This window comes from Suillus clintonianus, assembly GCF_016758775.1.
Source record: "Suillus clintonianus strain FC179 chromosome Unknown DEU56scaffold_25, whole genome shotgun sequence".
Lineage (NCBI taxonomy): Eukaryota > Fungi > Basidiomycota > Agaricomycetes > Boletales > Suillaceae > Suillus > Suillus clintonianus.
The window spans coordinates 18,211-43,662 of NW_024539249.1; the positions used below are offsets into that span (position 1 = coordinate 18,211).

Sequence of the window (25,452 nt, forward strand, 5' to 3'; positions counted from 1 at the left end):
CATGGCTAATGTAAATGTAAGTTGATGTGATCAGGGAGATTTTAGCACAACATACTTACCGTGGATATTCCCAATATAGCTTTATTGCAAACAAACTCACCCAATTTTGAAATGCTGTATTGTGCCACATTGCAAGTAGCAACCTTCTGCTTCCCCATGTCACACACATGCATGCCCACCATCCTTAAGTTTACAAAGGAGAAGGGCTATGATGTTGGGCCTGGAGACTCAGTTAGTATTGTCTGAGGGCCCAAGTATATGACTACAGGGGTAGTGCAGCATGTAGACTTAAGTCAAGGTTCAGTTGCTACTCTTGTCTGAGAGTTATCAGTCACTCGTAAGTCTGATTATTGTTGTTAAATTCACCACCACTAACTGTGTTAAGGTCAATGTTTCCATTGGTTTTGCAATAAAGATTTGGAATGCTAGCATCAATATGTTCAAGGAACTCGTTGGTCAAGAAGACTACATTATCGGGGGTCACAAAAAGGGCTACCGCGCAACATTACAACATCAGGGATGACAGTTGCACTGCCTCCATGCATGGTGAGCCTCACATGTCAGTCAGACTCTATGACATGGCCACACCACGTAGTGTCAATATCTTTAAAAGCACCACAAGGCATAAAATATACTCACCGTGTTTGTGTTATCTTGGTCAATGAGCATAGTGTCTTGGACAATGAGCATTGCATCTTCATCATTGAGGCCGACAATATGCATCTCTCCCTATGTAGTGTGAGAGGAGGAACAAAGTGTGAATATAAATGACCGCAAGATATACAATGCTTATCATTTTAGTGATGGGGGTTTCATCTTCGTCAATAAACATCCCATCTTTGAAATTGTAATACATACCCAACCCTTGTGGGTAGTAAGATCCTGCAGTATAATCAGTGAACACTTCACTGTATGTGTCATCACTGAAGTTGTCAGTGAAGTTGTCGTTGCAGTCATTAGCATTGTTGAAAGTAGCCGTAAGATAATGACCAAAATGCCAAGGCGCTAGTTATACATCAAAGTTCCTTTCAACTGCTCACGTCAGTCAGAAATAGAAGTAGGATGCTAAAAAAAACATGGCTCCTGAGCCTCGAAGCGTTACTCCTCCTCCTGAAAGGATGGCACCCTCCATTGGTTTCCCCAGCCCCTCATCTTCTTCCTGGACTTCTTGGTCTGCTGATGCGGTGTTCAACTGCTGGTCCGACCTCCTCAACTTCTAATCTGTGGGTTGTCAATGCCGACAACACCCAGGACACCGCCATCCTGAAACTCTCAGAGAAACCTGGTAAGTCTTGAGCTCACCTTTCACAATGTTTAACTCAATTTGATTATAGGGCCGTCATCATGGTTGAAGGAGTTTGTTTGCCCCTGTGTTGTTCATGTATGATGTGATGCACTCTTCTAGGTGTTGGTTGGTTTCCAGGGAGGGAAATTGGCCAAGCGCCTGGAATATACACATTGCCCTGACCCCTTCTGCGGTCTGAATGGTCCTGCACCTGAGAATTGTATTGCAGCTTGGTGCACTGTGAAAACTGCAGGGGGGTGATGCAGCATTACACATTCCTATGGTAGATCTCGCCCCAGCCCTTCCTTGGAAGAAGAAACAGGAGTGCCTTATTCTCGAGGGCGAGTACTGTTTGTGGAGGCCTTTAAACTTGAATAGCAAATGTCCAACCATAGACTTTGGTAGTTACCTACATATACATGCACGGCCAAAATTGCCTATCTCAATACCCCATTTTGAATATACAGAACATTATCCAATTTGCATCTGATGGATGTTCTTGGCACATCAAATGGCGAGTTGATCTACATATGATATATTACCCGCAACCAGCTAACTTTGATCAGAACCCTATTGAGCTAAGTTGTCCACATGAGCGGCCTTAATGAACCAACCCAACCTTTTATAAACCTCAGAGCAGTTTAGACCATCCATTGCGCCCCTTCAGCATCACAATTAGAACAGTTCATGTTTACACAACTGCATGCCACTACCATCTACTTTCATTCAACCACTGTACCAGTTGATACTCACACATGTCGACCTGGCTTCCTTCAATATGTGCCATCTGGATGACAAGGATTTGCATGGGCTTAATGACACTATGCTACAACTTCAAAGATTGTCCCTCGGCACTTTTCGTCCTGCATCGACAGATCTCGGACTCGTGTTCAGTTGCAGCTTGTAGGGTTTGGACTTCAACTCTCTGCATATTAATAAGTATATCACTATATTGAGCCTTGGAATTTCTCCTCCATACAATGATGCTTACTTCCTCTTCCCTAATCTCTGGTATGTAGAACCTCGGGATTTGGAGTTGGCACAACTGTGGCATATATATTCATGTCTAACTTACGAGCTCACACAACTCTCCAACTAAAAAATGGGTTACATCTCAAGAAGTAGCACACAAGCTTCCTGACACCAAACATATTTCAGAATGTAAGTTTCAATGTTCAGCTTGGGCATTCTTTTATTCAGTAAATGTTATAGACTCTCCTGAGACCAAACTCTCTAATAGCGCATCATCACACCTGACCTAAACAAGCAGAAGGCCTCTTCCAGCATCTCTCCATCCCCACAAGACATATTTACAAGTGGACCAACACGTAAAAGCCAACCACTCCATGCTTCACCAGAGACATTATGAGTGAAAGTGAAGTACAATCTGAGCAACAAGACAGTTTTTCGTTGAGCCACAGATATGGGACAATGTTGGGGCATCTACGTTGACCTGATGTTTAACCTCACCGTATGCCTTGACTGTGCCGTTACAATCTCATGGGAGCAAGCACACGGCCACCACCATAGACAACATAAGTCCAAAGGAACCTCCAATAAATGACTGCCATCCAAGGCAAGGGTCTCCAATACCCTGTGTGGGTTGGATGCCCATCTTCCAAAGCCTCTGCTGATCAATCCAGTTCTGCCTATAGATGGCATCTGCGTCATACCCGACTTGCTCAAGTGCACCATAGAGGGATGCTCATCCAAAACACTGTTCACATCTACCACACACCCTGTCATACACATTGTGTTCTAACCTATGGAAAAACTCTGCTGGCACTTCACTTGCACACCCTAACTAACGGACACCAGATTGGTGTTTTTCAAATCAAGGTAGCAATCTCCCCACAATCATGGACTCAACGCCCTTGGGATGATTCTTGCCCACATTAACGAATGTGGATTATACTCCAGGGATACTAAGTACCACCCCACCATCAACAAGCGACCCAGGGGGCCGCTTTTAGAGCAATGGAATGTGCATACGGGCAAAAACCCCGATGTTAGAGCAGAGGACATCACAAGGCGATTGCAAATCTCTGGTCACCAGTGGGAGCATAATGGCTTGCTCTTTACCTTGTAGTCACTGAAGAGTCAGAGATTGTTAGTATATAAATGAAAGGCAAAATGATACTTACCTTTCAACTTTACATTCAACTTTCCCTGTTTCATCTGAATCTTTGCTGTCATCATCTGCAGTGTCATGCACCAAATGTGTTTGGTAGTGAGAACATGGCTTTTATTTTCAATCATCATATGCCATATCACTCTTTACAACATCACTTCTACAAACTCACATATATCACAATGGCGTGAGGCAGTCCTGAAGAACAAGCCAAGGAATGAGCTGCTGAGAATTTGAACACCAAGAATTGGTATGTGGTTGCAACCATTGGCAGTCCGGTTCGGTTGCCAGTTTTGTTGGTCTGACAACTGGACTTTAAAACACTAGAACTCAGACATGCTGTTTTGCCCACTTCTTCATTCAGCCAATACTGCTTATCATCCCAATCCTGGACAGAGGCATGGAAAACCCAGAAAATGTGAATTTCATATCCCAGACATAAAAGGTCTGCTTCCATAAAGTAGTTCATCACCTTGGAAAACACTTTAGGGTCCAAACCTATATCAAGCGCTTCAGAGTGAAGGCTTCCACTGCACATGAACACAGACATGTGGAGGGCCATTCCACATGAGCTTCCAGTAAAGTCCTGCTCTGTTCATCCACAAGCACAATTCAACATCCTCAAGAATTGTGGAATCCTCCTTAAAATGGTTTCTGTGTTTGCAGCTCAGAATTGTGACCTAAAAATCAATGGTAAGGTTTTGGTAAGTAGTAGCACTCACATCACTTACATACTTGAAGAAGTCGGTCAGAAGACTCTCATAGGTCTTATTGACTGGGGTGCCGATTGGCTCCAACCAATTTTGACACTGTAATGGCATGGGAACTTTCAAAATTGCAGTCCATTGATAGATTCCTTTGTTCTCCATGAGTGCACCACCTGGTCTAGCCCAGTGTCAAATCACCACATTGTGTTGTGTAGGGGAAATAAATGAGTCGCAATTATTGATAAGATAATTATTACACCAGGAAAGGTCACAAACCAAAAGAGCGCCAAGCTCAGCTTTCAGAGCATCATCAATATTTCTGTGCTTCATATCATAATGGTATGTCATATTTACTCTCTAGAATGACCATATCTGCAATTGATGAATGTTTGGCACAAAAATGAATTTTTCTGCAGGGGGCTGGAACTTACACTTTGGTGAAAGTTATGAGGGAGGGATGATGTGAGGTGGTGGGTGATGAGGATGGGGAGAAACAAATGTTTGGTTGTCCTTGTAGAATGTCATACTTGTTGCTGGCTGTGGCTGTGACATTCTGCAACTTCCCATGAATAAGTTGTTTTGGTCAAGCTTTCACTGATGTCATTTCCCAAGGCTAACCTGAGGCAAAGAACCTTGAAGGAGTTATCAAGGCGAAGCATGACCACCTGCAGATTCTTCTCGACTGAAGTGCCATATCTCCAGGACAAGGGGACTATACAAATGGGGTAACAGAATTGGAGCAGAGGCAGAAATGAAGTGTAGATTGGGTATGATGACCAGATGGAAGACCGGACTGGAAATAGGGTCTAGAACATGGAATATGACAATCACCGGCCACAGGTTCATTATGTTTGGGTTGTCAACCTATGTCTTTCGATTGCCATCCCGCATTTTGGATAGCCATCTGATGTCTTTAGATAGTCATCCCGCACCGTGATCCTGCATGTTTAGATTACCATCTGTGTGGTTGGATTGCCATCCCGCATGTTTGGATTGCCATCCCATGTGTTTGGATTGTCATCCTGCATCTTTTAATTGTCATCCAGCGCCTTTTGATTGTCATCCAGCGTCTTTTGATGGCCATCCTGCATGTTGTCACACTGCAAATACCATTTTAAATATCATCAACATTTAATTGATGCACTAAGACAAACAATTGTGCTGACTATATTTGGAATACAAACACACTTCTGATTTATTGTAAATTTAATGCATATACCCACCTATGTGGTCTTGTTAGCTATGTGGAACGAGAAATTGAGATATCAGACCTTACCTGAAGGTTCCAGGTGTGGTTGCCTGTCATAAACCTGTTAAGACCGTGCTCAAAGGGCGGATCCGAAGGGCTTGGCTTCAGCTCGTGCGCTGCGCCCCTTACCTGAGTACGTGCCCTTAATTTCCGAAGGCTAGAAACAAAGTCCGAGGGAAAATGATGAATCCCGGTGGACTTCAAGGGGACAAGTCTGGTAGGCTTTTCGAGGAAGAGTCAGGCCGATGTTCAGGGGGTTAGTCCGGCCAACATAAGGAGGGTTAGTCCGGCCGATCATAGGGTTAGTCCGGCTGACATAAGAGGATTAGTCCAGCCGACATAAAGGGGGTTCGTCGGCCAACGTAAGGAGGGTTAGTCCGGCCGACATAAGAGGATTAGTCCGGCCGACATAAAGGGGGTTCGTCGGCCGACATAAGGGGATTAGTCCGGCTGACATAAGAGGATTAGTCCGCCGGACAATAGGGGCTTAGTACACCCGGAGAATAGGGGCTTTCATCCGGCAGACGTGGGGACAGAACAGACAGGTGTAAGGATGGAAAGACAGGAAGTCCGAGGGGACAGAAGGACAGGAAGTCCGAGAGGACAGAAGGACAGGATGTCCGAGAGGACAGGAGCTAGAGGTAAGACTACACTAGACAATGTCCAGAGTAGAAACTGACAGAGGTAGACTACCTGAAGGTAGAGGCGGAGTATAGCCCGAGGAATCAATCCCAGGACACAGAGGTTGGACAGGGAAGTGGACCCGGGCCCATGGAAATGGATCCGGGTCCGAGGAAACAGGAATGAGGATAATCTAAGGTGATATTCGAACTGAGGAAACTACTACGAGTTTACAAGGTATTATATACTATGGACATGTGCGACGGGGACAGAATCAGCGGAGATCCAGGTCAACACGAGGACCATATGAAAAGGTTAAACTGACAGGCACAAGGAAAATAATACAGGAACAGAGACGGAGATGAAGTATTGAATGGATCCGGGCATAGGAGGTATGATCGAGAATGAAGTCGGATATTAACTGTCAGACAGATCCGGGCATATAGGGGTTAGGACAGGGGGACTATACAAATGGGGGTAACAGAATAGGAGCAGGACCGGAAATGAACTGTCAAGCGGATCACGGGAAATGGGGATGGAGATGAACTGTGAAGTGGATCCGATGTTTTAGGGGTTAAGTGGACCTGGGTCCGAAGCTCAGGATCTGAGTAGGTCCAATGTTTAGGGTCCGATGCTTAGGGGTTAAGTGGACCCGAGCGGGTCCGACGTATAGGATGTCCGATGAGTACAGGAGGAGCGGACGAGTGGACGACATGAGTGGGATCCGACGAATAGGACGTCCGACGAAAAGGAGATCCGAGGTATGCAGGAGGAGGACCGATGAATAAGACGTCCGACGTATAGGACGTCCGATGTATAGGGGATCCGAGACATACAGGAGGAGGACCGATGAATAGGGCATCCGACGTATAGGACATCCGATGTATAGGAAAGCAGGGCAGATCCTGCTGAAGGGTATGTCCGGTGGAGACTGGGATGTGGAGTTATCCTGCTGAGGGGTAGGGATAGGGTTAAGGTATAGCTTGGCTACATTTTGGAGGTCCGGACATTGTGTGTTGCGAGAGATGGGATATGATTCAGGGGCTCAGTGTACGGTATATGACAAAACCCATGATAAACACGAATAGCACATTCAGCAGATTCCGGACTGAAAAAAGACAGGCAGCCAGACCGGACCCTGGGCGGTTGCAACCATTCCCACAGTCTGGTTGCCAGTTGCCTCCCTTGGGCAAAAATCAAAAACCGGTAAAAACTGGTCCAGATCAGTTGTAACTGGTTTTTTGTAACCCTAACCCTATTGTATGTTGTAGTACCCACCTAGGTGATTCTATTTATTCCTCTTGTTCCTACATTAAACATGCCATGGCACCCCAGAAGAAAAAGCAAGCCACAGGAAGTCAGGAGCCCAAGCCCAAAGACAGATGCTTTGGACACTGGATGATGAAACTGTGCTCATAGACTTCGTGAAGGTCAACAAAGCCAGGGCTGGCGATGGCATGAACTTCAACAAGACATTCTGGAACGACATTGCTGTGCACCTAGCTGGGTCCACCTCACAAGACACAGTGAAGACAGGGGATGCGTGTTTATCTAAGTGGAATCACATAAGTCATTGCTATGTTCCGTCTGAATATGATACTGATGCACCTCTAGCTCCATGCCACTTTCGTTGTTATTGACAGAGTAGTGAATCACTTGGGTGTTGCATGGGACAAAGATTGTGATGCCGACATCACACCCAAATCAAAGACTGTCTGGGCTGATATCATCAAAGTAAGTAAAATTTTCACTGCAGTATAACTACTCAGACTAGCTTATAGGCTCCTCCTGCCGCTAAGTCCTACAAGACCGAGGGCTGGCCGCCATACGAGAAACTGAAGAACATCCTTCCTTCAAAGGCAAAGGTTACAAATGCCTACCACCCCCTCCAGGCCTCCATCACCTCACTGGCTAGCACCAGCATGGCTGTTGCAGGCATGAGTTTTGACAAGGTTGAGATGCGCAACAAGGAAGTGGCACTGGATGAGATGGAGAACACCTCCAATGATGCGAACCCAGTAGACGTCCTCATGCTGCTGCTGCCCTCCCCATTTGACACAGTGCTACAATCCCCCTTTGCTCCATTTACACCGGGTACATCGGGTATGTCTGTGGCTGCTGGTAAGCACAAAGCTGACAGTGATGAGTTTATGAGGACGTCTTCTCGTCCTCCCAACACTTCAAAGTCGAAGGTTGCTGTGTTGGCATTTGGGAAAGTCACTCAAGTCTGCACATTCCAGCATGCCTCAAGCATTTCAGCAGATAGGTTCAGATATTCGGGATCTCAGTACCTCATTTGATCATGCAGCCATTGTCTTTCAAGAGCGCACACCCCACACTATCGATCCCATTCCACTGCGCCGACAGAAGGCAATCATTCAGCTGCAGAAGGAGGATGGTCTGGAGGATCACCAAGTGGTGGTGGTGATCAAACATTTCCAGAAGGATGTCGCAATCACTGATTCATACCTTGCCATTGAGTAAGATAGTATCCGCAGGCTGTTCTTATTGGATTATTTTAATTAGTCATTCATACTTGTTGTGTTTTGCACAAATGATATCATTCCTAGGCGTGCATCTGATATTAAGTAAGAAAATTTGATGGTAAAGACAACAACAACAGAAACTCAATAGTGACAGTAAGTACTACATAAGATTGTCCGCCACAAGTGACTGCCCTCTTTCCTCTCTTACATTATTGTAGTCCTCCCACATTTGATGAGCTATCTGATCATGATGTTCATGTGCACGTGTGCATGCCTCATTGGAGGGAGTGCCTTCAGCAAGTGCACCAGGGTTGTACATGGGCCCGTAGATGTCAAGGTTGACTTGACAGTAATCTAACATGTTGCTGGGGTCGTGAACACAGATGATATTATGCACCAGGCATAATGTTGGGGGATATGAGCTTGTATTTCCATGGTATAGTGAGGTGGGAGAAAAAGGATTTGGAAGTGGTTTTTCAAAATGCCAAAAATGCACTCAACAACATTTTGGAGCATGGCGTGGCACAGATTGCACAGTTTGGGTGATTTCAAGTGCTAAAAAAATGTAAGCATGAGTGAGGAGCGCTGTTAAGACCATATTCAACAGGTCGGACCGGAGGGGCTTGGCTTCAGCTTGTGTGCTGCACCCTTTACCTGAGTACATGCCCCTAACTTACGGGGGATAGATCTCGTCGGCTGAGGGGTAATGGACGGGCCGGACGAGAGAGGGAAGGCTACCGAGACTAATGTCTGGGTAGAAACTAACAGTGTACGGACTACCCGAAGGTAGAAACGGAGGGGTTTAGCTTTAGGGATACAATCCTGAGGCTCGGAGGATCGGACTAGGATGATAATCCTAAGAGCTGAGAGGACACAAGGAATGAACAGAGTCTAAGTTAATATTTGAACTAAGGAAATACTACGGGTTACAAAGGGTTTATATACTGTAGTGTATCCAACGGGTATCCGGCCAAAGCGCAGTCCTCGGAACATAAGGCTATGTAGAAAATGTATTAGCGGACAAAACATACTGCGGATGATCGAGAATGGAGCAGGATATTAAATGAAACAAAGGGAACAAGTTAAATGAAAAGGAAATGAATAGGCTGACGGAAAGATCAGAATGAATCCAGACATTAACTGTCAGAAGGATCCGGGCATATAGGGGCTGCAAGAAGCATATACAAATGGGGACTCAGGGAAATGAATTCTAGAATGGACCTGAGGAACCAGATGGACCGGACTGGACGAGAAGCTTCAGGTATGGGATATGACAAGCACGAAAAGGGCTACTTACGTGAGATGGCTGTGCCCATGTTCAGCAAGATGGTAGCACATGCCATGATATGGCACAAGTAGCTCATCACATGCTGCAAATCCAGCATCCGCAAGATAGTTTGCCAGGGGGGATATGAAAGTTGGTAATGCGAGCATCATGATAGATATGTGCATCTGTTGCTGACCCCTCCCAGCTGCTGAGCATATAGAGAAACAACATGTTGAAACTGCAGGCTGTGAGGCAGTTTTGGGTCAAGCTGCCCTTTCGATTGAGAGCAGAGTCACGAGCCGCATGATCAGGGTGGCATACAATATGAGTGCCATCTATAGCACCAATGGTGTCGGCAAAGTATGGGTAAAATTCTGTGTTCTGGAGGACTTCCAGCGGTGCGGGACTATCTGCATCAGGCAGATGGACATACTTTGGATAAATGGGGGGAGGGAGGCGAATGCATTGAGAATGCATTTAAAATACCTCCAAAACAATTAAAAAGTATGTCCACAATAAGGGGGGGATGACTTAATTTGATATGGTGTCATTCAAGCGTTGGAAGCGCTCACCAACATGGCGGCGAACAGGGAGACCTGTAACAGACACATGCAGGAAAATGCAAAGTTGCTCCTTGAGCGTGACATATCTTGAGTTGTTGCACCCAAAATCACAAAGCAAATTAAGCAGTACATAGAATACATGGCACTGTACTCCGAGTTTGCATCATATGCAGTCTGGATGTCCTGTGAGAAGTTCATTGACCCATGCTATTTCTGATAGGGTGGAAGTGTTATAGGGCTGCTTCTCATAATAGGAATTCAAGTAGAGTTGTAGTGCATTGGAGGTAGTATCTACAATATAGCTGGTCGCATGAGCGGCCTTGACGAACAGCTAGCGTATCCGGAGTATATCTAGCTCATCAGTATCAATTGCCGTGGTTCCCTCGATGCTGTCTATATTGTCTTCATTGACAGTGATGTCATCTCTTTCATCTGGTGGGTCTAGTGGATCAATATCCGCAGTATTGATGGGGTCGTGCTCCATGGTGTACTAGGGCATAGGGCATATCATTATGCCCTTATCAGTGTGACAACGATTTTCAGTCTCCGTTTATTCAATGATTACAAAGCACAAAGTTCTGAAATACGAAGCTCACATGTACCAAAATTCAGTGTCCGAACAGACTCTTACCAGTGGGTTCATAGACCTCAAGAATAGTATGGGACATCAAGTTTAGGTGACTCTTGGTGATTTATCATGCTCCAAGACTAGCACGGGGGCGGACATATTAGAACAGTGAGTCAAAATCAGTCAAAATCACTGATTGGCCTGTCTGTTTGACACCAATTTAGCAATCATAGCTATAGCACTCCTTATACCATGTAGACGATTGTCAATACATATTCACATTTGCACTTTGTTACATGATTACATGAATATTTGTTGCACCGTAAAATGCATTCTCTGAGTGCTTCATATGGCATTACTCCTCCCAGACTTAATATGTATGAAGATGAGCAAAATATCAATTTATTTGGTGCCTCTGGTCTGAGACCTGAGGCCTGAGCCTGTGCACTGTGCAAGACTGTGCCACACTGTTACCCTATGTGCTCTGTGCACTGCACCACTGTGGGGCTGTGCCAGTTATGTTGCTGTGGGATTCTTGTATCCAAAACTGGTAGTTTGCTGATGTTCTTTTTGTTGGTTTTGTTGATTTTGTTGGTTTCTGTCAAGTGAATAATGCGAACTTGTACTTCGCCACTATGAGTGGCAGATTCAGAAGGAGTGCTGCAAAAGGGAGGTATGTCAGTAGAGGTGGTGGGTTTGGAAACAAAGGTATTCGGTCAGCATGTGTTGGCATTTATTGTTGGCATATATTGTTGAGGTTACCATTCTCTGTTTGGCATTGGTATCCTTCGGTTTCGTCAGTGGCACTAGTGGTGCCTATCCTTTTGTTGGGAAGTATGTGGATTGGTTGGTATGTTCAATCTGTACATATTTACTGTAGTAACATTCTTTTACATATATGACAGCTCACCGAAGGTTGGCTTGAAGCGACAAGCACTGTTGATGAAGCAGATGAGATGAGGCATGATCTTTGGTGAGGTGAGGATGTCTCCTATAGATGTTGCATTACAACAGGTTGCATTTGCGAATATGTGGTGTTATCGCTGATATTGCAGACAGTCAAAAAGGTAATGGTGAATGGTTTCATTTACATTGGTAATTATTGGACAGTGTGGAGAGTCGACTGCATGCATGTGGTGCAGGTGGTGGTTCAGAGGTATGTGGTGAGTGTGAAGCTGGATATACATACTGGACGAGCATTTGGGCAGGCTGTTTGTGAATTTTAGGAACTTTGCTGATGGCATTGATGGGTCAATGGCTCATGTACGTGTGTAATGTGGTGAGCTTCCCCATTATAACATTCATATGGAAAGGCTAAGTTGACAGGTGCAACAAAAATACTACAGGAATGATCGAGAAATGAAGTTGGATATTAAATGTTAATAGATCCAGATATGATCGAGAATGGAGCCGGATATTAACTGTCAAATGGATCCGGGCATATAGGGGTCAGAATAAAGGGAACATACAAATGGGGTAACAGAAGTAGAAGCAGGGACAGATATGAAGTCTGGACCAGATCCAATGATCCAGTGATCCGATGGAAGGTCGGACCAGATAGGGGCTAGAACACGGGATATGACAGGTTGTCCAATTCATTTCCTACAATGTCTTTGTGCCCTGGTACCCACCTGATCATTAGGTTGAAGTCATTGTTGCCACTGTTTTTCCTTCATTTTGCAATGAGTCTTGTCATCTTGTTTAGTTGGTCCGCTAGGTAGCTGCTACCTTCTCTGCTAATGGTTTTGCCACATCATATTGCTGCCTGATTGTCGAGTAGAATAGATGCTGGATATGTTGTGTTCCTTTCTGTGAGTAGAAGTTGAGCTGCTAGTGTGAGTCCTAGAGTTTCCGCCTCGTATACCGTGTGCTCATTGTTGGGGCCTAGGTGATATCACAGAGTCCGTGGTTGCTGTCCATTTCGCATGAGTACTGCGGCCGCTTTCATCAGCAAACTACTGGTTTTGAGTCCAGGATTTTGACAGTCATCACAGAATCACCAAAAGTCACAGTGTGTCACAGAGTGCACACAGAGCATCACAGAGCATCACAGAGCATCACAGAGCACACAGAGCACACAGAGCATCACAGAGCACACAGAGCATCACAGAGCACACAGAGCACCACAGAGCACCACAGAACACAGAGTTCTACAGAGCTGTACAGAGCTTACAGGCTTGTTATTTTGCTAATACAAAATTTAAAATCACTACTCAATTAATATTTGTGAGTATACATACATATGGAAGCTAATAGGTTAAGATCCAAGCAAAATACTCCAAAATGCGAAAATTCACAAGTTTTTTCCTTGTCAATCTAATCCTAGTCTAATCTCAACCCTAACCCTATTAACCAAAAACTCGAAAATTCTACTAAGTCTTGTGATGTGGCTTTGTTTGGCACTGCTTATATAAGCAAAAGTGCGGTCAACCAACCACAAGTCTTTTCTGATTTTTTCCTTTCTTTCCCTCACTGTCTTTCTCTAACAAATTTCGAGTTTTTGCTTCTTTTCTCTTGTTCTTCCTTTGGTGTTGGTGTTGGTGTTGTTAGTGCTGGTGATGGTACTGGTGCTTTGAACTCTGGTGAGTCTTCCTCTTTCTTTGTGTTCAATTGAGTTCTCTTTCAATTTCTTTCACACTCTGTAGCTATCTCTCTTCCTCCTCCCTTTAATTTTCGCATTTTTACCTCTCTGACCCTCTCCTTCTAGCTCTCTTCCCTCCTCCCCAGAAATTTTCGCATTTTTGCTTCTTTGGTAAATCTTCCTTTCTCTCTCCTTCTCCTCCTTCCCTCTCTGAAACTCTCCTTCTAGCTCTCCTCCTCCTTTCCTCCAACAATTTTCGCATGTTTGTCCAGCTTAGTAAGTTTAATATTTTCTTAGTCAGTAGTGTACATATCAGTGTAGTAGTTACTTTGAATTTGACTTCAATTTTCGCATTTTTAGTGTTTTGATTGTAAGAGTCTAATAGTCTTCTGATGATTCTGTGAGCCTCTGTTGAGATTCTGTAAGCCTCTATGAGCCTCTGTTGAGATTCTGTACTACACTGTACAACTCTGTTGATATTCTGTACTACTCTGTACAACTCTGTACAATGTCAATACTGCACTGTACAGAGCTGTACAGAGAGAACCCTCTCTGTGGGCTCTGTGGCTCTGTCCAGTACTGTCCAGGGTTGTACAGAGGATCCCTGGTTTGCTGATGTTGATGCCTCCGCTGTATCTGAATCTGTCTATATCTTGATTGTGTTAGTGAGTTTGTCATGGTCTTGCACTGCATCCTTCTTTGACTTTGCTACTTGTGTCTGGTAGATACACATGTTTTGCATCTGGGTTTTGCATGTTGGGTTGATGGTTTCCACATTGTCAGGGTAGATGCAGAAGGTGTGTATCAGATTATGTAGAGAGGAGAGAGGAGCAGTGTTTCTTCACATCGTGTCCAGCTGTCCACTTGAGCTTTTGGTGTAAGGGATGAGATTAGGGAAGGGTCACCAGGTGGCAAAGTTTTTGCAGGAGAATGAGGACAGGGAGCAAATTAGCATGTGCTTCAAGTGAGTCTGTCAGAAAAGTTCTCATTGGTCCTGTTATACTGACAGCAGCTATATGTTGTACTGATGTTAGTCGATTCACTATTCCTTTGGATCCTCGTTGCAGGATGTTTGTTCCTCATTTAAACATCAGCCAAAACCATAAATCTGCGCTGTAGGTGAATTTTGGGATGGCCTCTGTTTAATACAGCTATCACATTAGTTTTAATGGAATCCCCATTGATGTTATAGAGAGTCAACAGATTTTTGGAGTACATATTTGGTGCCCTTAGCAATTGTGTAGGCAGTGTGTTCCTTCCATGTAAGTTCTTGGTCGACCAGGATACCTAAGAAACATGTGTGATGCAAGGGTGTGATGTGAATACCTTTGAGACTGATGGGTTATCTTTCCTTGGTCTTGCTGCAAGTGAAGTCAATAAGTGCAAATTTGCTCCTTTCAAATCTTGAATTGTGTTCTTGTGACCATTGGTATTCTCCTCCCTCTCACTCAAGCATATCTTTGATAATGATATGGGTTTCCTCTAAGGTGCTTGTGACCACTATGTAGGTGGTGTTGTCAACAAAGGCCAACACAAATTCTTCTTGTTGGTTGCTGATGCGTCCTCTAGCATTCTTTATGAGGTCTGAGTTGTGTATCAGGTAGCATATCATCAATAGCGGGTCGCCTTGTCCTATTCCATTGTTGACTGGGAACCATTCTGAGAGGAAGTTGTTGAACTTGAGTTGGGTTTGCCGTCCCATTAGCATCCATTTGGTGAAGGCCACAATTTCTGATGGTAGGTGTCCTCATTTCATGTTGTGGAGTAGTTGGTTGGTAACTGCATTGGGGAATGCCCCTTCAATATTGAGGAATAGTGCTGAGGCTACTCTGTTGGTTCTCCATGTGTCTTTGACTATTGCTTCTAGCAGGTGAACAGAATCTGTCATTGATCTTCCTGGGCGACCTCCAAAATGGGTTATTATTAAGACCGTGTTCAACGGGTCGGACTGGAGGGGCTTAGCTTCAGCTCGTGCGCTGCGCTCTTTACCCGAGTACGTGCCCCTAATTTACAGGGGGGGTAGATATCGTCGGCCGAAGGGTATAGACGGGCCGGATGAGAGAGAGAGGGGTATGGACGGGCTGGACGAAAGAGGAAAGACTACCCGAGACTTTGTCTGGGTAGAAACTAACAAGGTATAGACTACCCGAAGGTAGAGGCGGAGGTATTTAGCCTTAGGGATATAATCCTGAGGCTCGGAGGATCGGACTAGGATAATAATCCTAAGAGCCGAGAGGACACGAGGATTGAACAGAGTCTAAGTTAATATTCGAACTAAGGAAATACCACAGGTTACAAAGGGTTTATATACTGTAGTGTATCCGACAGGTATCCGGCCGAAGTGCAGTCTTCGGATCAGAGGGCTATGTAGAAAATGTACTAACGGATATGAACTGCTGCAGACGATCAAGAATGGAGCCAGAGATTAAATGAAACAGGAGGGACAAGTTAAATGAAAGGGAAATGAATAGACTAACGGACAGATCAGAATGAACCCGGATATTAACTGTCAGAAGGATCCGGGCGTATAGGGGCATCAAGAAGCATATACAAATGGGGGACACAGGGAAATGAATTCTAGAATGGACCCGAGAGAATGGATGGACCGGACCGGACGAGAAGCTTCAGGTATGGAATATGACAGTTGTGGAGAGTAGTTGGTGGCTTTCAAGTATATGAGTCACTTGTTGGGTGATTATGATTGTTAGTATCTTGCAAGTTGTGTTGATCAGCGCGATAGATCCATATGCTTCTGGGATTGAGTAGTCGGCTTTGCCTGGTTTCTGCAGGACGACAGTTGTGAATTCCCGCCAGGGCTCGTAATATGTGTTTAGTGTGAAGACAGCCTTGAAGAGGTGATATAGGTAGGGGACCAGTGTTCCTATATTTTGCTCAAATACTATGTTGCACACTCCATTGGGCCCTGGGGCTTTGCACAGACTTGTGTTCTTGATGGCATCTTTGATGTGGTCCCTGGTGATTTGCTTGATTGGTATGATTGGGTTAGGGTAGTCATAGTTCTCGGGTACTGAGCTGAGTGTTGGTGGTGGTGGAAAGAAGGTCCTGGTGAGGAGGGTGCTTTTGTCATCATTGAATATTGCCCTGGTGTCATTGCCATCAGTGTCTTTGGCGTGGAGTACTGGTATATGAGCCTTCCCACTGTTGCTGCTGGGTGATGGTACGTACTTATTAGCAATCTATATCATTTCTTATACCCAGTTTCTGGCTTTAAGGTGCTCCTCATGTGAAGGGTGATCATGCAGTGCTCTGAATCTGTAGGACAAGCTGCTTAGTTCATGTTTCTATTTCAGTGCTTGAGAAATCTCCTTGGTCTAACATTGTTTGGTGTGTGGGTTCAGTTTTGATTTTGGCACTATCTCCTCAATTATGTCGTGAAGTGTTGTTGCAAGATTTTTTGCTGCAAGGCTGAATTCTTTGAGATCCGTGATTGGTTGGGGTGGGTTAATAGCATACAGTCAATGTCATGGTAGTTGAGATTGACACTGGTGGTAGCTTGAGAGAGTTTGAGATTCAGAGTACTTAGGATCGGAACATGATTGTGATTGTCTTGGGCGCACGTAGGTGTGGGGCAGTATCACAGATTACGAACAAAGTCCAGGGTATTGTCAGTACAGAGCACATTATCAGGTCTGGTCCAATGTTGGGAGCCGGTCGACTGCAGGGTTGGCTTATCCTTTGGTAGTACTTGGCATAGTCCATATTCCACCATGAGTTTGATCCAAGCTTGGGCGTGTGAGAGTGCTTCTCTGGTCTCCAGAAGGATAGGTAAGCTTATAAGGCGAGAAGCCAAAGAAGGGTTGTGTCTGGACAAGAGATCAGTATCGGCTCAAAGACAAACAGTCTAAGAGAATCAACAAAGTATCGACTTGAGGATAGTGATTCAAGAGTCTAGCGATTCATGATCAGGCTCAAGAGAGTGAACTCAAGAGAAGGTAATCATTCAGGTAAAACCCCGTAGATTCAAGTTAAGGAGTACAGTACAATGGAGTCAGTTATATATATATAGAAATGGGAACAGTGTTCAGGGCAGGCTAGGTAACTAAAGCAGGATCAAGGGTATGTGACCATGAGGTCAGGGATAAGGGTTCATAAGAATATCAAGGGAAATGGAAGTACAGGCCATGAGGTGGAAGATCAAGGGTACAAAGGAAGTGTTTAGCTTCTCTCACAGAAGGTCAGGGTCGGCAGGGATCAGGAAGTGTGCTTCAAGAATGATGGTGAATCGTGAAGAAGTGATGGTGTGGCATCATGACGAAGTGATGAGGTGAGAGAGTCGGAAAAAAGAATAGAGGGCCATGTTGCTGCAACATGTGCTAGTCAAAGTTTGCTCTTGTGTTGCCTTTGGCGTCTATAGTCAGTTCCTGTATCACTGCTATGTCCCACATCAGGAAAAATGGTTTTTGCTATACTACCACATATAGTACTATATATGCATATATAGTGCTTATAGTGTCCATAGTGTCTAAAGCAAACTCCCCCTCTATAGAGAAGACATATAGTGATATATGTTCACCTATAGCAGCACCTGAATATCATTGCAAATATAGACAATCTAAATTGATGTCATAAAATATTTTGAGACATCACTTTAGATGTCTCTAAACAACTCTGGTTGTCTTAAACAACTCCAGTTGACTTACACAATTTCGAGTTTTTTATTTTTAATAATTGCACCCAAGGGGAATCGAACTCTTGACCAAAATCACATGACTTGAACTAAAGTTTTTCGGTGTTAAAGACCACTTGACCAAAGTCACTTAAATATATACCAATGATTCAAGTGACAGTAACATTCTTTAATAAGGATAATGCTAAGGAATAATAAATTTCGCATTTTTGCTTACAGCCATTTGCAGAACACTAGGCCAGAGCTCTGGTTTGTTGGCATCAATCATTCCAAGTAGCGCCCCAATTTCTGGATAGTCGGGAAATGGTCTACTAGAGATCTGAGATGTAGGTTCAACGCAGCGTGGCTGTGAAAGCAGTGGAGGACTGATCTGCCACAGAGGTTCAAAGCGGTGTGGCTGCAAAAGTGGCGGAGGACTGGGAGTCTTGATCTGTGTTTGTGACGTGGAAGCTATGGTAGGATCCACTGTTATATTTTGTATGGTAACATGGACTTCAGGTGATGATCCTGACCTCAAGTGACAAGGCTTTTTGGCTGGGCCACGGTCAAAATTGAGGCAGTGAGGAGGGTTGTAAATTGTTGCTTGACCAAGAGCCTAACCCAAGGTGCAATCTTTTTTACTTATTCCCGAAAGCATGGGCATGAAACTTACAATCTTTTTAGCCCAGAGAGTCATCTCGCCATGATCGAGACGACGATGGTTATCATAGCCGCTGGTGCAATCTACAAAGCAATGACCATGGTGAAGTTCACATTGAATCTGGTGCTCAAGCTGTTTGTATGCTTTAAGTTGTGTGGGATTCTTGTCACTTGAAGCTGGAGGAATATCATCTTTGCATGTCCTCTTTTTCGCTTTGGTCACTGCAGTCTGTTTGACCTTGCAGTAACTGTAAGTCACTTTCATTTAATATAATATGAATAATGACTTACTGCATTCTTCACCTCTAAAGCAACAACTCGTGTGCGTGCATTGGATGCTTTGCGACAAAGACATTCCATAGCAATACTGAATGCTTCCGCATCATGTAGGTGAGAAGCTCAACTATTATCACCTGCAAATTTATACACAAGTTGGACCTCTTGAGCAGCACTATCGAGGTATGTGAGGACACAACTTTTGAAGTCCTTGCAAGGCATGTCAGGCTCACTGCAAACGCTGCGCTTTGCACTGCCAGCAATAACCTCAATTTCAAAACTGAAAACTGTGAGTCGGTTAGTGTGTGTTGATGCGGTGACTAAATCAGGATGATACCACCAGGGTGCGGTTCAGGATTTGGTCTCAATCTTGGTGCTTGGGATGCTGGGGGGGTTTGACAATGCTAGGGATGATTCTGGGGGTTTTGATGATGCTGGGGGCAATGCAGCATACTGCAGAATGAAATGCAGGAGGGGCAGGCCATGCTGTCCGGTCGGAGAATGCAGTGGCACGTAATGCGGTACTAGGGGCAGGCCATGCTGTACAGCAGCAGGATGCATCAGTGCATAATGTGGCAGATAGTGGTGCGACGGGTAATGCTGCATGAAAGGTTGTTGGTGGTGGCAGTTGTGGATAGTGATGAGCAGGTTGTGAATATTGCCTGCGCCAGATTGACTCGGAGGAGTACTTGACATTGTCAGGAAGAAGGGCTTCAAGCTCATTTATCGGGGGGCTCTTATAGTTTTTTTTGTGGTATTACACCATAATAATTTGACATTATCAGCACACCTGTAGCACACTGTCGGGGAAAAGAATCATCACCATATTTTCTCAGTCAATTGTGCTGTCAAGTGTCAAGTGCACGGGCCATGTTTGATCATGTGTGTCAAGCACACACGGACCATGTTTGATTATATATACCCATCTAGTTACAACCATGGAACTGCACATTTATTCTAACAATGCCATCACCCGCAACTCCTCCATGTGCTCATCTTGCCCTCCCCAATTGTCCTACTTCTCCCTCCAAGGCATCCTTCTCTTACAGGATCATGGTGGGCAATGAGATCTCGGACAACACGCTGAAAGCGTGCACCGAGCTATTCAGCTCTAACTATGGTATATGGGGTGAACAAGCAGCTATGATTTCAAAGCATACTGTAGCTGGTAAGTAATCAAGCTTGGGTCCTTGGCGATCACTGATTTCTTTATGCAGGCAAAAACATCAAGATGACCAGAGCAAGACTTCGAACGCGATGTGGCTCTCACCCGAAGAATACTGTTCTAGTGATGTGCTACCTCCAGGTTGACCCATTCGAGAGTCCTCAACTCTATGGTCATGCATTCGCTACCGTGTGGGACTATGGCGAAAATAAAGGCAGCAGGCTCTCACAATTTCTCGCAAAGCTTGCCGTCTGACCTCATCTAAGTTGGCTGGGTCACCCAGCTTGTTGTCGATGAACAAGTTCACCAGTGTTACATCGCAACTCAACTTTTGCAAGCCCTCAAATTTCATGTGCTGTTCTCCCGTATCAATATAATTGGCCTAGTGTCATCTCACTCTACTGCTTGCAATGCTTTGGTGAAGTATGCTTGTAAGTCAATGTTATCACCCTCGTCATATTCAGACATCACAACTAATACCATGAAGCTGCTGATATCAAAGACATTGATTTGGACTTCATTCGTGGACACACCAGGGGGATTCTGAATGCCTCCCCAATCAGCTATCTGAAGACCGCTCAACTGAGAGGTACACTCTTTGAAGACAACTGTGACAATGGAGCCATCTTGTCGGTGTTCACTGAGTTTTATGTCAATCACGCAGAGCCTTTGACGGTGCTGTCGCAGTACAAGAAGAGAGGTCAGTGGTACTTGGGTGAGCTGCTCGATGGACATGAGTTTCTTGCTATTTTTCCTATTGCACCTGTGAGCCTGGTTGATGCCGAGAGCCCCGTACCCTCTGTATGTGATTTGAAATAGAAATTCAGACACCACTGTGTGTGTGGTTTTTTGTGTTGTGGCCTAGTGTTCTGCAAATGGCTGTATTACCATTAGGATCAAGATAAGGATGATGATAAGAAGTGACTTTTGGTAAACTGTGGAAATCTTTTGATGAAAACCAAAGTTGTAGTCCTTCTCAAGGAGAGTCTATACATGGTCTAATGACTTCAATAGGTTAAGATCTTATTGAGTTATAAGCAAAATACTCAAAAAACATTAACACTTTTTAAAAAAAATTGAAAATGCACTGTCATTTTTGGAGTATGTTGCTTATATCTCAATTAGTTTTCATCCTAATGCTGTTCTAAGACTCTGGATGGACTCTCCTTGACAAAGACTATGACTTTTGTTACCATGTCACTTGACAATTTTTTAGAAAGTGTCAATATTTTTCGAGTATTTTGCTTATAACTCAATAGGAACTTCACCTATTGAGGTCATTAGACCATGGATCGACTCTCCTTGACAAGGACTACAACTTTGGTTTTTTATCGAAAAATTCTCACAATCTATATAGTCTACTATACCATAGTAGCACTATGTGCATCTAAAGACAAAAAGTGCAGACATCCTTTTCCTGATTAAGTTAAGTTAAGTTAGAATTAGTCAGCCTCATGTGTGGTTAGTTTGGGTTGGGGTTAGAATTGAATTAGACATAGGATCAGTAGTAAATTAGGCATTTTGTTGTCATTATATGTCTCTATATGAATTTAATGTGCTTCTAAAGATAAAAAGTGCAAAACTCTTTTTCCTGATGAATCTTCATATATTTTTGATGATGTTCTGCTTTCTGCTCAGTGGTGAGCTTTGCACGCTCACAATTCTGAGCGGAGAGCATGGTGATAGAAAAAAAAGCTAATGGGGGGGGACTTGGGACCAATATTTAGGCAATTAAATATTTTAGCTGAAGTTGTGGTTTCCTGACAAGGCCTACTTACCACAAGGCAATCACACTCAGGCTAGAACATTAACTCAAAAAGAAAATGTACATGTTAATTTGTTAAAATGCAATGATGTCAGCTCATTCTACCGAGTCCTGCTGCCCTTGGAGTTCCTGAAAGGATGTGCTAGGGTCACAATCTAGGTCAATCTACTGAGTCCCACTGCCCTCGGAGTTTCTGATGCTAGACTCATATGCAGGAGGTGGACTATTGGTTAGACTCAGAGGGTGTGGAATTATTACAACATGGGTATGAGGTTGGTAACAAGCCTGACAACTTAGGGTCACTGGAGGCTGAGCATTAGATCCATGAGGTGCTAGCAATAGTCTGTCTTCAGCTTCCTGCAAACATGCTATGTAAGTTTGTGTGTCCAATCATCATGATTATAAGGTCCAAAACAGATTCCTCACCTCAGGTGATCACAATGAATCAGTGTCAGTGTCAGACTCTACTAGAACTATTGGAGACCTTGTTGTTACTGATGGTAGTGGTGTTGGCTGAATACACAAAGGAGGGGGCAACATTGGAATGTTAGGTATTGATGTAGACACTGTTACGATAACATACTTCGGACCGGGCCCCCTATCTTTTCTCCTATCATGTACTGCCATATGACGCCTTATCACCTTCTTGTACAGCATCCTTGATCGCCGTCTTATCTCGTATCTCTTATCTTGTACCCTGTACCCTTACCATTGCCTTGGTAGTCCTGCCCTGAACTGACCTTTACCTATAAGTAGTCGATCGTCTTGTCTTGTATTCTCTAACTTGAATCTACTCAGTCTTCTGATAGACCTTCCTTGAGCAAGACAGCTCTCGTATACGATTTCACTAAAGACTCTTTGTCTTAAGTGCCTTTACCTGATCGATACCATTCAGCCTTGTCTTCGCTTGCCGACTCTTGTCACCAAGCCTTGACTCCAATGATAACAATAAACAAACCTCTGCATTATCTTCGCCTCACGTGGAGGCTTAGTACAGAGCTCTTACCTGAGTCTACGCTCACAGCGTAACAAAAGATTCAAGTTTTCCATCGGCTCCTCATATCTTGAGGGCCAATAGTCAACACGTCTTCATCCCGGAGAGAAGATTCCGACGACGTTGTCCTAACCTCTGATAGCTCATCCGAAAGCTCCGACGATATCCCAGAACCTACCTCAAGACAATTCTTTCCTCCTCCCCCACCAAGAGGATTAGTTGTCCCACCCAGAACACCTGTTGGACCTCCACCAATTCCACCTAGTTCTTCTACCCCGAACCCATTCAGACCACCAGTACCACCACCAGTAGGACCGCTGACCATGTCGAAAGTCCCAGAACTCAAGATCGGTTCTCCTAAAGATTTCAATGGTGATACCTCCCAAGCAACAAGATGGTTGTTTAGCATTAAGGCTTATCATTTTGCCAACTCCGATACCTACACCGATGACAAGAAGAAGATCATCACTGCCCTCGCCTATATGACTGAAGGAACTGCCGCACTTTGGGCAGAAACATTCTACACCAATGTGTATAGCGGTGCAGTCCCATCCTTTGGATCATGGGCAGACTTTGAAAAGAGTTTCAACACCGCATTCCAATCCATTGATACTCAAACCGACGCCTTGAACAAACTAGAAAACCTCAGGCAAACCGGAGAAATCGCTGAGTATATTGCCGAGTTCAAACTCCTTTCTGCGTTAGCAGGAATGAAATAAGGAATCGGGCTCAAGTACTTCTTCAAGAGAGGATTGAAAGATGGATTGAGGAAGGCCATTCATGGACTCTCCGATGTTCCTGATACCATAGACAAATGGTTCGCCGCAGCAACCCAGCAGAGCGCCAACTGGCAGATGGAGCAAGCATTCAGAAACGCAAACAGAAACAATAATCAATCTAGGAAAGGATCTGGGAATCGCTCCAATCAAGGACGAGCCAACCCTAAACCCAGCTTCCACCATCAACGTGACCCTGATGCAATGGATGTGGACAGAACTCTGTCCCCCCAGCAACGCGATGACCATTTCAAGAAAGGACTTTGCTTTAATTGCTCTAAACAAGGCCATCGATCCAGGGATTGCCCTGACAAGAAAACCAAGACCAGAGCCGCAGGAGCGTCAGAAGGAAAAGGAAAAGGAAAGGGAAGGGCTAAAACCCCTGATGATGAAACCGATGATGAAGAAGATATGGATACCAACCGAGTGGATTTTTAAACAGAGGACCTGTACCAACGTCAGACTCCTCCCTTTACGTGCTGTATACTAAGACTGTAGGACGAAGCAATGAATTCCGTGTCCCGGTGACACTCTTCTCTACAAAAAGCACAAAAACCGTTGAAACCACCGCTATCATCGATTCTGGAGCAGGGGGCTCCTTTATTGATAAGAACTTCGTCGAGAAGCACAAGATTAACTCCCACAAACTCCGAAAACCTTTCCATATTACCACCGTGGATGGAAGTAACTCGAAAGCGGGAATGGTGTCCCATTATTGTGTTCTACCCATCAGACTCGATAAGAGATGCATATGGGGAAAATTCAACATCACCCAACTCTCTGCTAGAGACAATATCCTCCTTGGGAAACCTTGGCTCTCCGCCATGAATCCAGATATCGACTGGACTAAGAACATGATATCCCTCCCCCCATCACCTCGATCCAAACTCGTCGAAACTGAGATTAATCTTGAAAGAAGGAAAAACCATGTAGAACCTTTCTTATTCGAAGCCAAGAAAGCAACCATTGAAGAAGAAGAAACCGGTTCTTTTCATCCTCTCAAAACGCTCTCTAATGAGAAAGAGTATTGTATCGAGGAAATCAAGAAGAAAAAGAAGAAATCCAAGAAACCTGCAGAAACCACCTCCGAACTCCCTAATTTCAACGCTATGGAAGATGTATGGGTTGGAAACACCCAATTCCTTCCACACCCTGACGATATTGCCACTTATCCTCTATCCAATGACGAAGTATTAATCGAATATGCTACGGATGGAACCAATGTCCGAATAATCGAGAACATCACTTTCAACTCTCCTTTGACCCGTGACAGGACCTCCAAGAAAGAAATCTCTGCCAAACAAACTCCGCTTAGGAACATCTGGATACTTGCTGCTTCGCAAGAATACACCAAAACAAGCAACAAAGCACAGGAGTTTGCTATGGAAGACGCTCAGGCAAAGAAGAGGAAAACCTTCGAAGAACTTGTTCCAGAATATCTCCATGACTTCGCAGACATCTTCGCAAAAGATGGCTTGAACAAACTCCCCCCCCCCTCTCGCCCTGGATTTGACCACAGAATCGACACCAAAGAAGGTTTCATTCCGAAATCGTCTAGAGTGTATCCTCTATCCCCGAAAGAAACTGACGCATTAAAAGCTTTCCTAGACGAACATTTAGCGAAAGATTTTATCACCTCGTCAAAATCTCCACAAGCATCTGGCTTCTTCTTCGTTGGAAAGAAAGACAGGTCGCTTAGACCTTGCCAAGATTATCGGTACATTAACGAAT

General features: G+C 44.4%; 7 protein-coding genes across 7 annotated transcripts; 3 read left to right on the top strand and 4 right to left on the bottom strand.

Annotated features, from left to right (window-relative positions):
• Window positions 1-1,062: 1,062 nt before the first annotated feature.
• DEU56DRAFT_911322 (uncharacterized protein) lies at window positions 1,063-1,546 on the top strand (the record flags this gene model as incomplete). The annotated part of the gene is made up of 3 exons (XM_041357277.1): window positions 1,063-1,285; window positions 1,335-1,360; window positions 1,406-1,546. 3 exons carry the CDS (start codon window positions 1,063-1,065, stop codon window positions 1,544-1,546), a joined length of 390 nt encoding a protein of 129 aa, XP_041209768.1.
• A 565-nt stretch (window positions 1,547-2,111) lies between these two features.
• Window positions 2,112-4,969, bottom strand: DEU56DRAFT_754938 (uncharacterized protein; the record flags this gene model as incomplete). Its single annotated transcript, XM_041349867.1, has 14 exons — window positions 2,112-2,210; window positions 2,277-2,330; window positions 2,361-2,380; window positions 2,539-2,672; window positions 2,739-3,024; window positions 3,278-3,367; window positions 3,430-3,484; window positions 3,589-3,804; window positions 3,965-4,096; window positions 4,148-4,225; window positions 4,400-4,442; window positions 4,555-4,676; window positions 4,742-4,755; window positions 4,789-4,969. The coding sequence occupies 14 exons, from the start codon at window positions 4,967-4,969 to the stop codon at window positions 2,112-2,114; spliced, it is 1,524 nt and encodes a 507-aa protein (XP_041209769.1).
• Window positions 4,970-7,375: 2,406 nt separating this feature from the next.
• On the top strand, window positions 7,376-8,477 carry DEU56DRAFT_911323 (uncharacterized protein; the record flags this gene model as incomplete). Its single annotated transcript, XM_041357278.1, has 4 exons — window positions 7,376-7,519; window positions 7,608-7,727; window positions 7,775-8,218; window positions 8,256-8,477. The coding sequence occupies 4 exons, from the start codon at window positions 7,376-7,378 to the stop codon at window positions 8,475-8,477; spliced, it is 930 nt and encodes a 309-aa protein (XP_041209770.1).
• A 3,437-nt stretch (window positions 8,478-11,914) lies between these two features.
• Window positions 11,915-12,121, bottom strand: DEU56DRAFT_734270 (uncharacterized protein; the record flags this gene model as incomplete). Its single annotated transcript, XM_041348374.1, has 1 exon — window positions 11,915-12,121. One exon carries the CDS (start codon window positions 12,119-12,121, stop codon window positions 11,915-11,917), a length of 207 nt encoding a protein of 68 aa, XP_041209771.1.
• A 2,227-nt stretch (window positions 12,122-14,348) lies between these two features.
• DEU56DRAFT_734370 (uncharacterized protein) lies at window positions 14,349-14,522 on the bottom strand (the record flags this gene model as incomplete). The annotated part of the gene is made up of 1 exon (XM_041348381.1): window positions 14,349-14,522. A coding segment is annotated over one exon (174 nt), but the record flags the coding sequence as incomplete, so codon positions are not given.
• Window positions 14,523-18,740: 4,218 nt separating this feature from the next.
• Window positions 18,741-19,117, bottom strand: DEU56DRAFT_705727 (uncharacterized protein; the record flags this gene model as incomplete). The annotated part of the gene is made up of 2 exons (XM_041347406.1): window positions 18,741-18,983; window positions 19,037-19,117. Coding segments are annotated over 2 exons (324 nt in total), but the record flags the coding sequence as incomplete, so codon positions are not given.
• An 867-nt stretch (window positions 19,118-19,984) lies between these two features.
• Window positions 19,985-21,005, top strand: DEU56DRAFT_734303 (uncharacterized protein; the record flags this gene model as incomplete). Its single annotated transcript, XM_041348376.1, has 4 exons — window positions 19,985-20,189; window positions 20,239-20,435; window positions 20,470-20,617; window positions 20,674-21,005. The coding sequence occupies 4 exons, from the start codon at window positions 19,985-19,987 to the stop codon at window positions 21,003-21,005; spliced, it is 882 nt and encodes a 293-aa protein (XP_041209774.1).
• Between the last annotated feature and the right edge of the window lie 4,447 nt (window positions 21,006-25,452).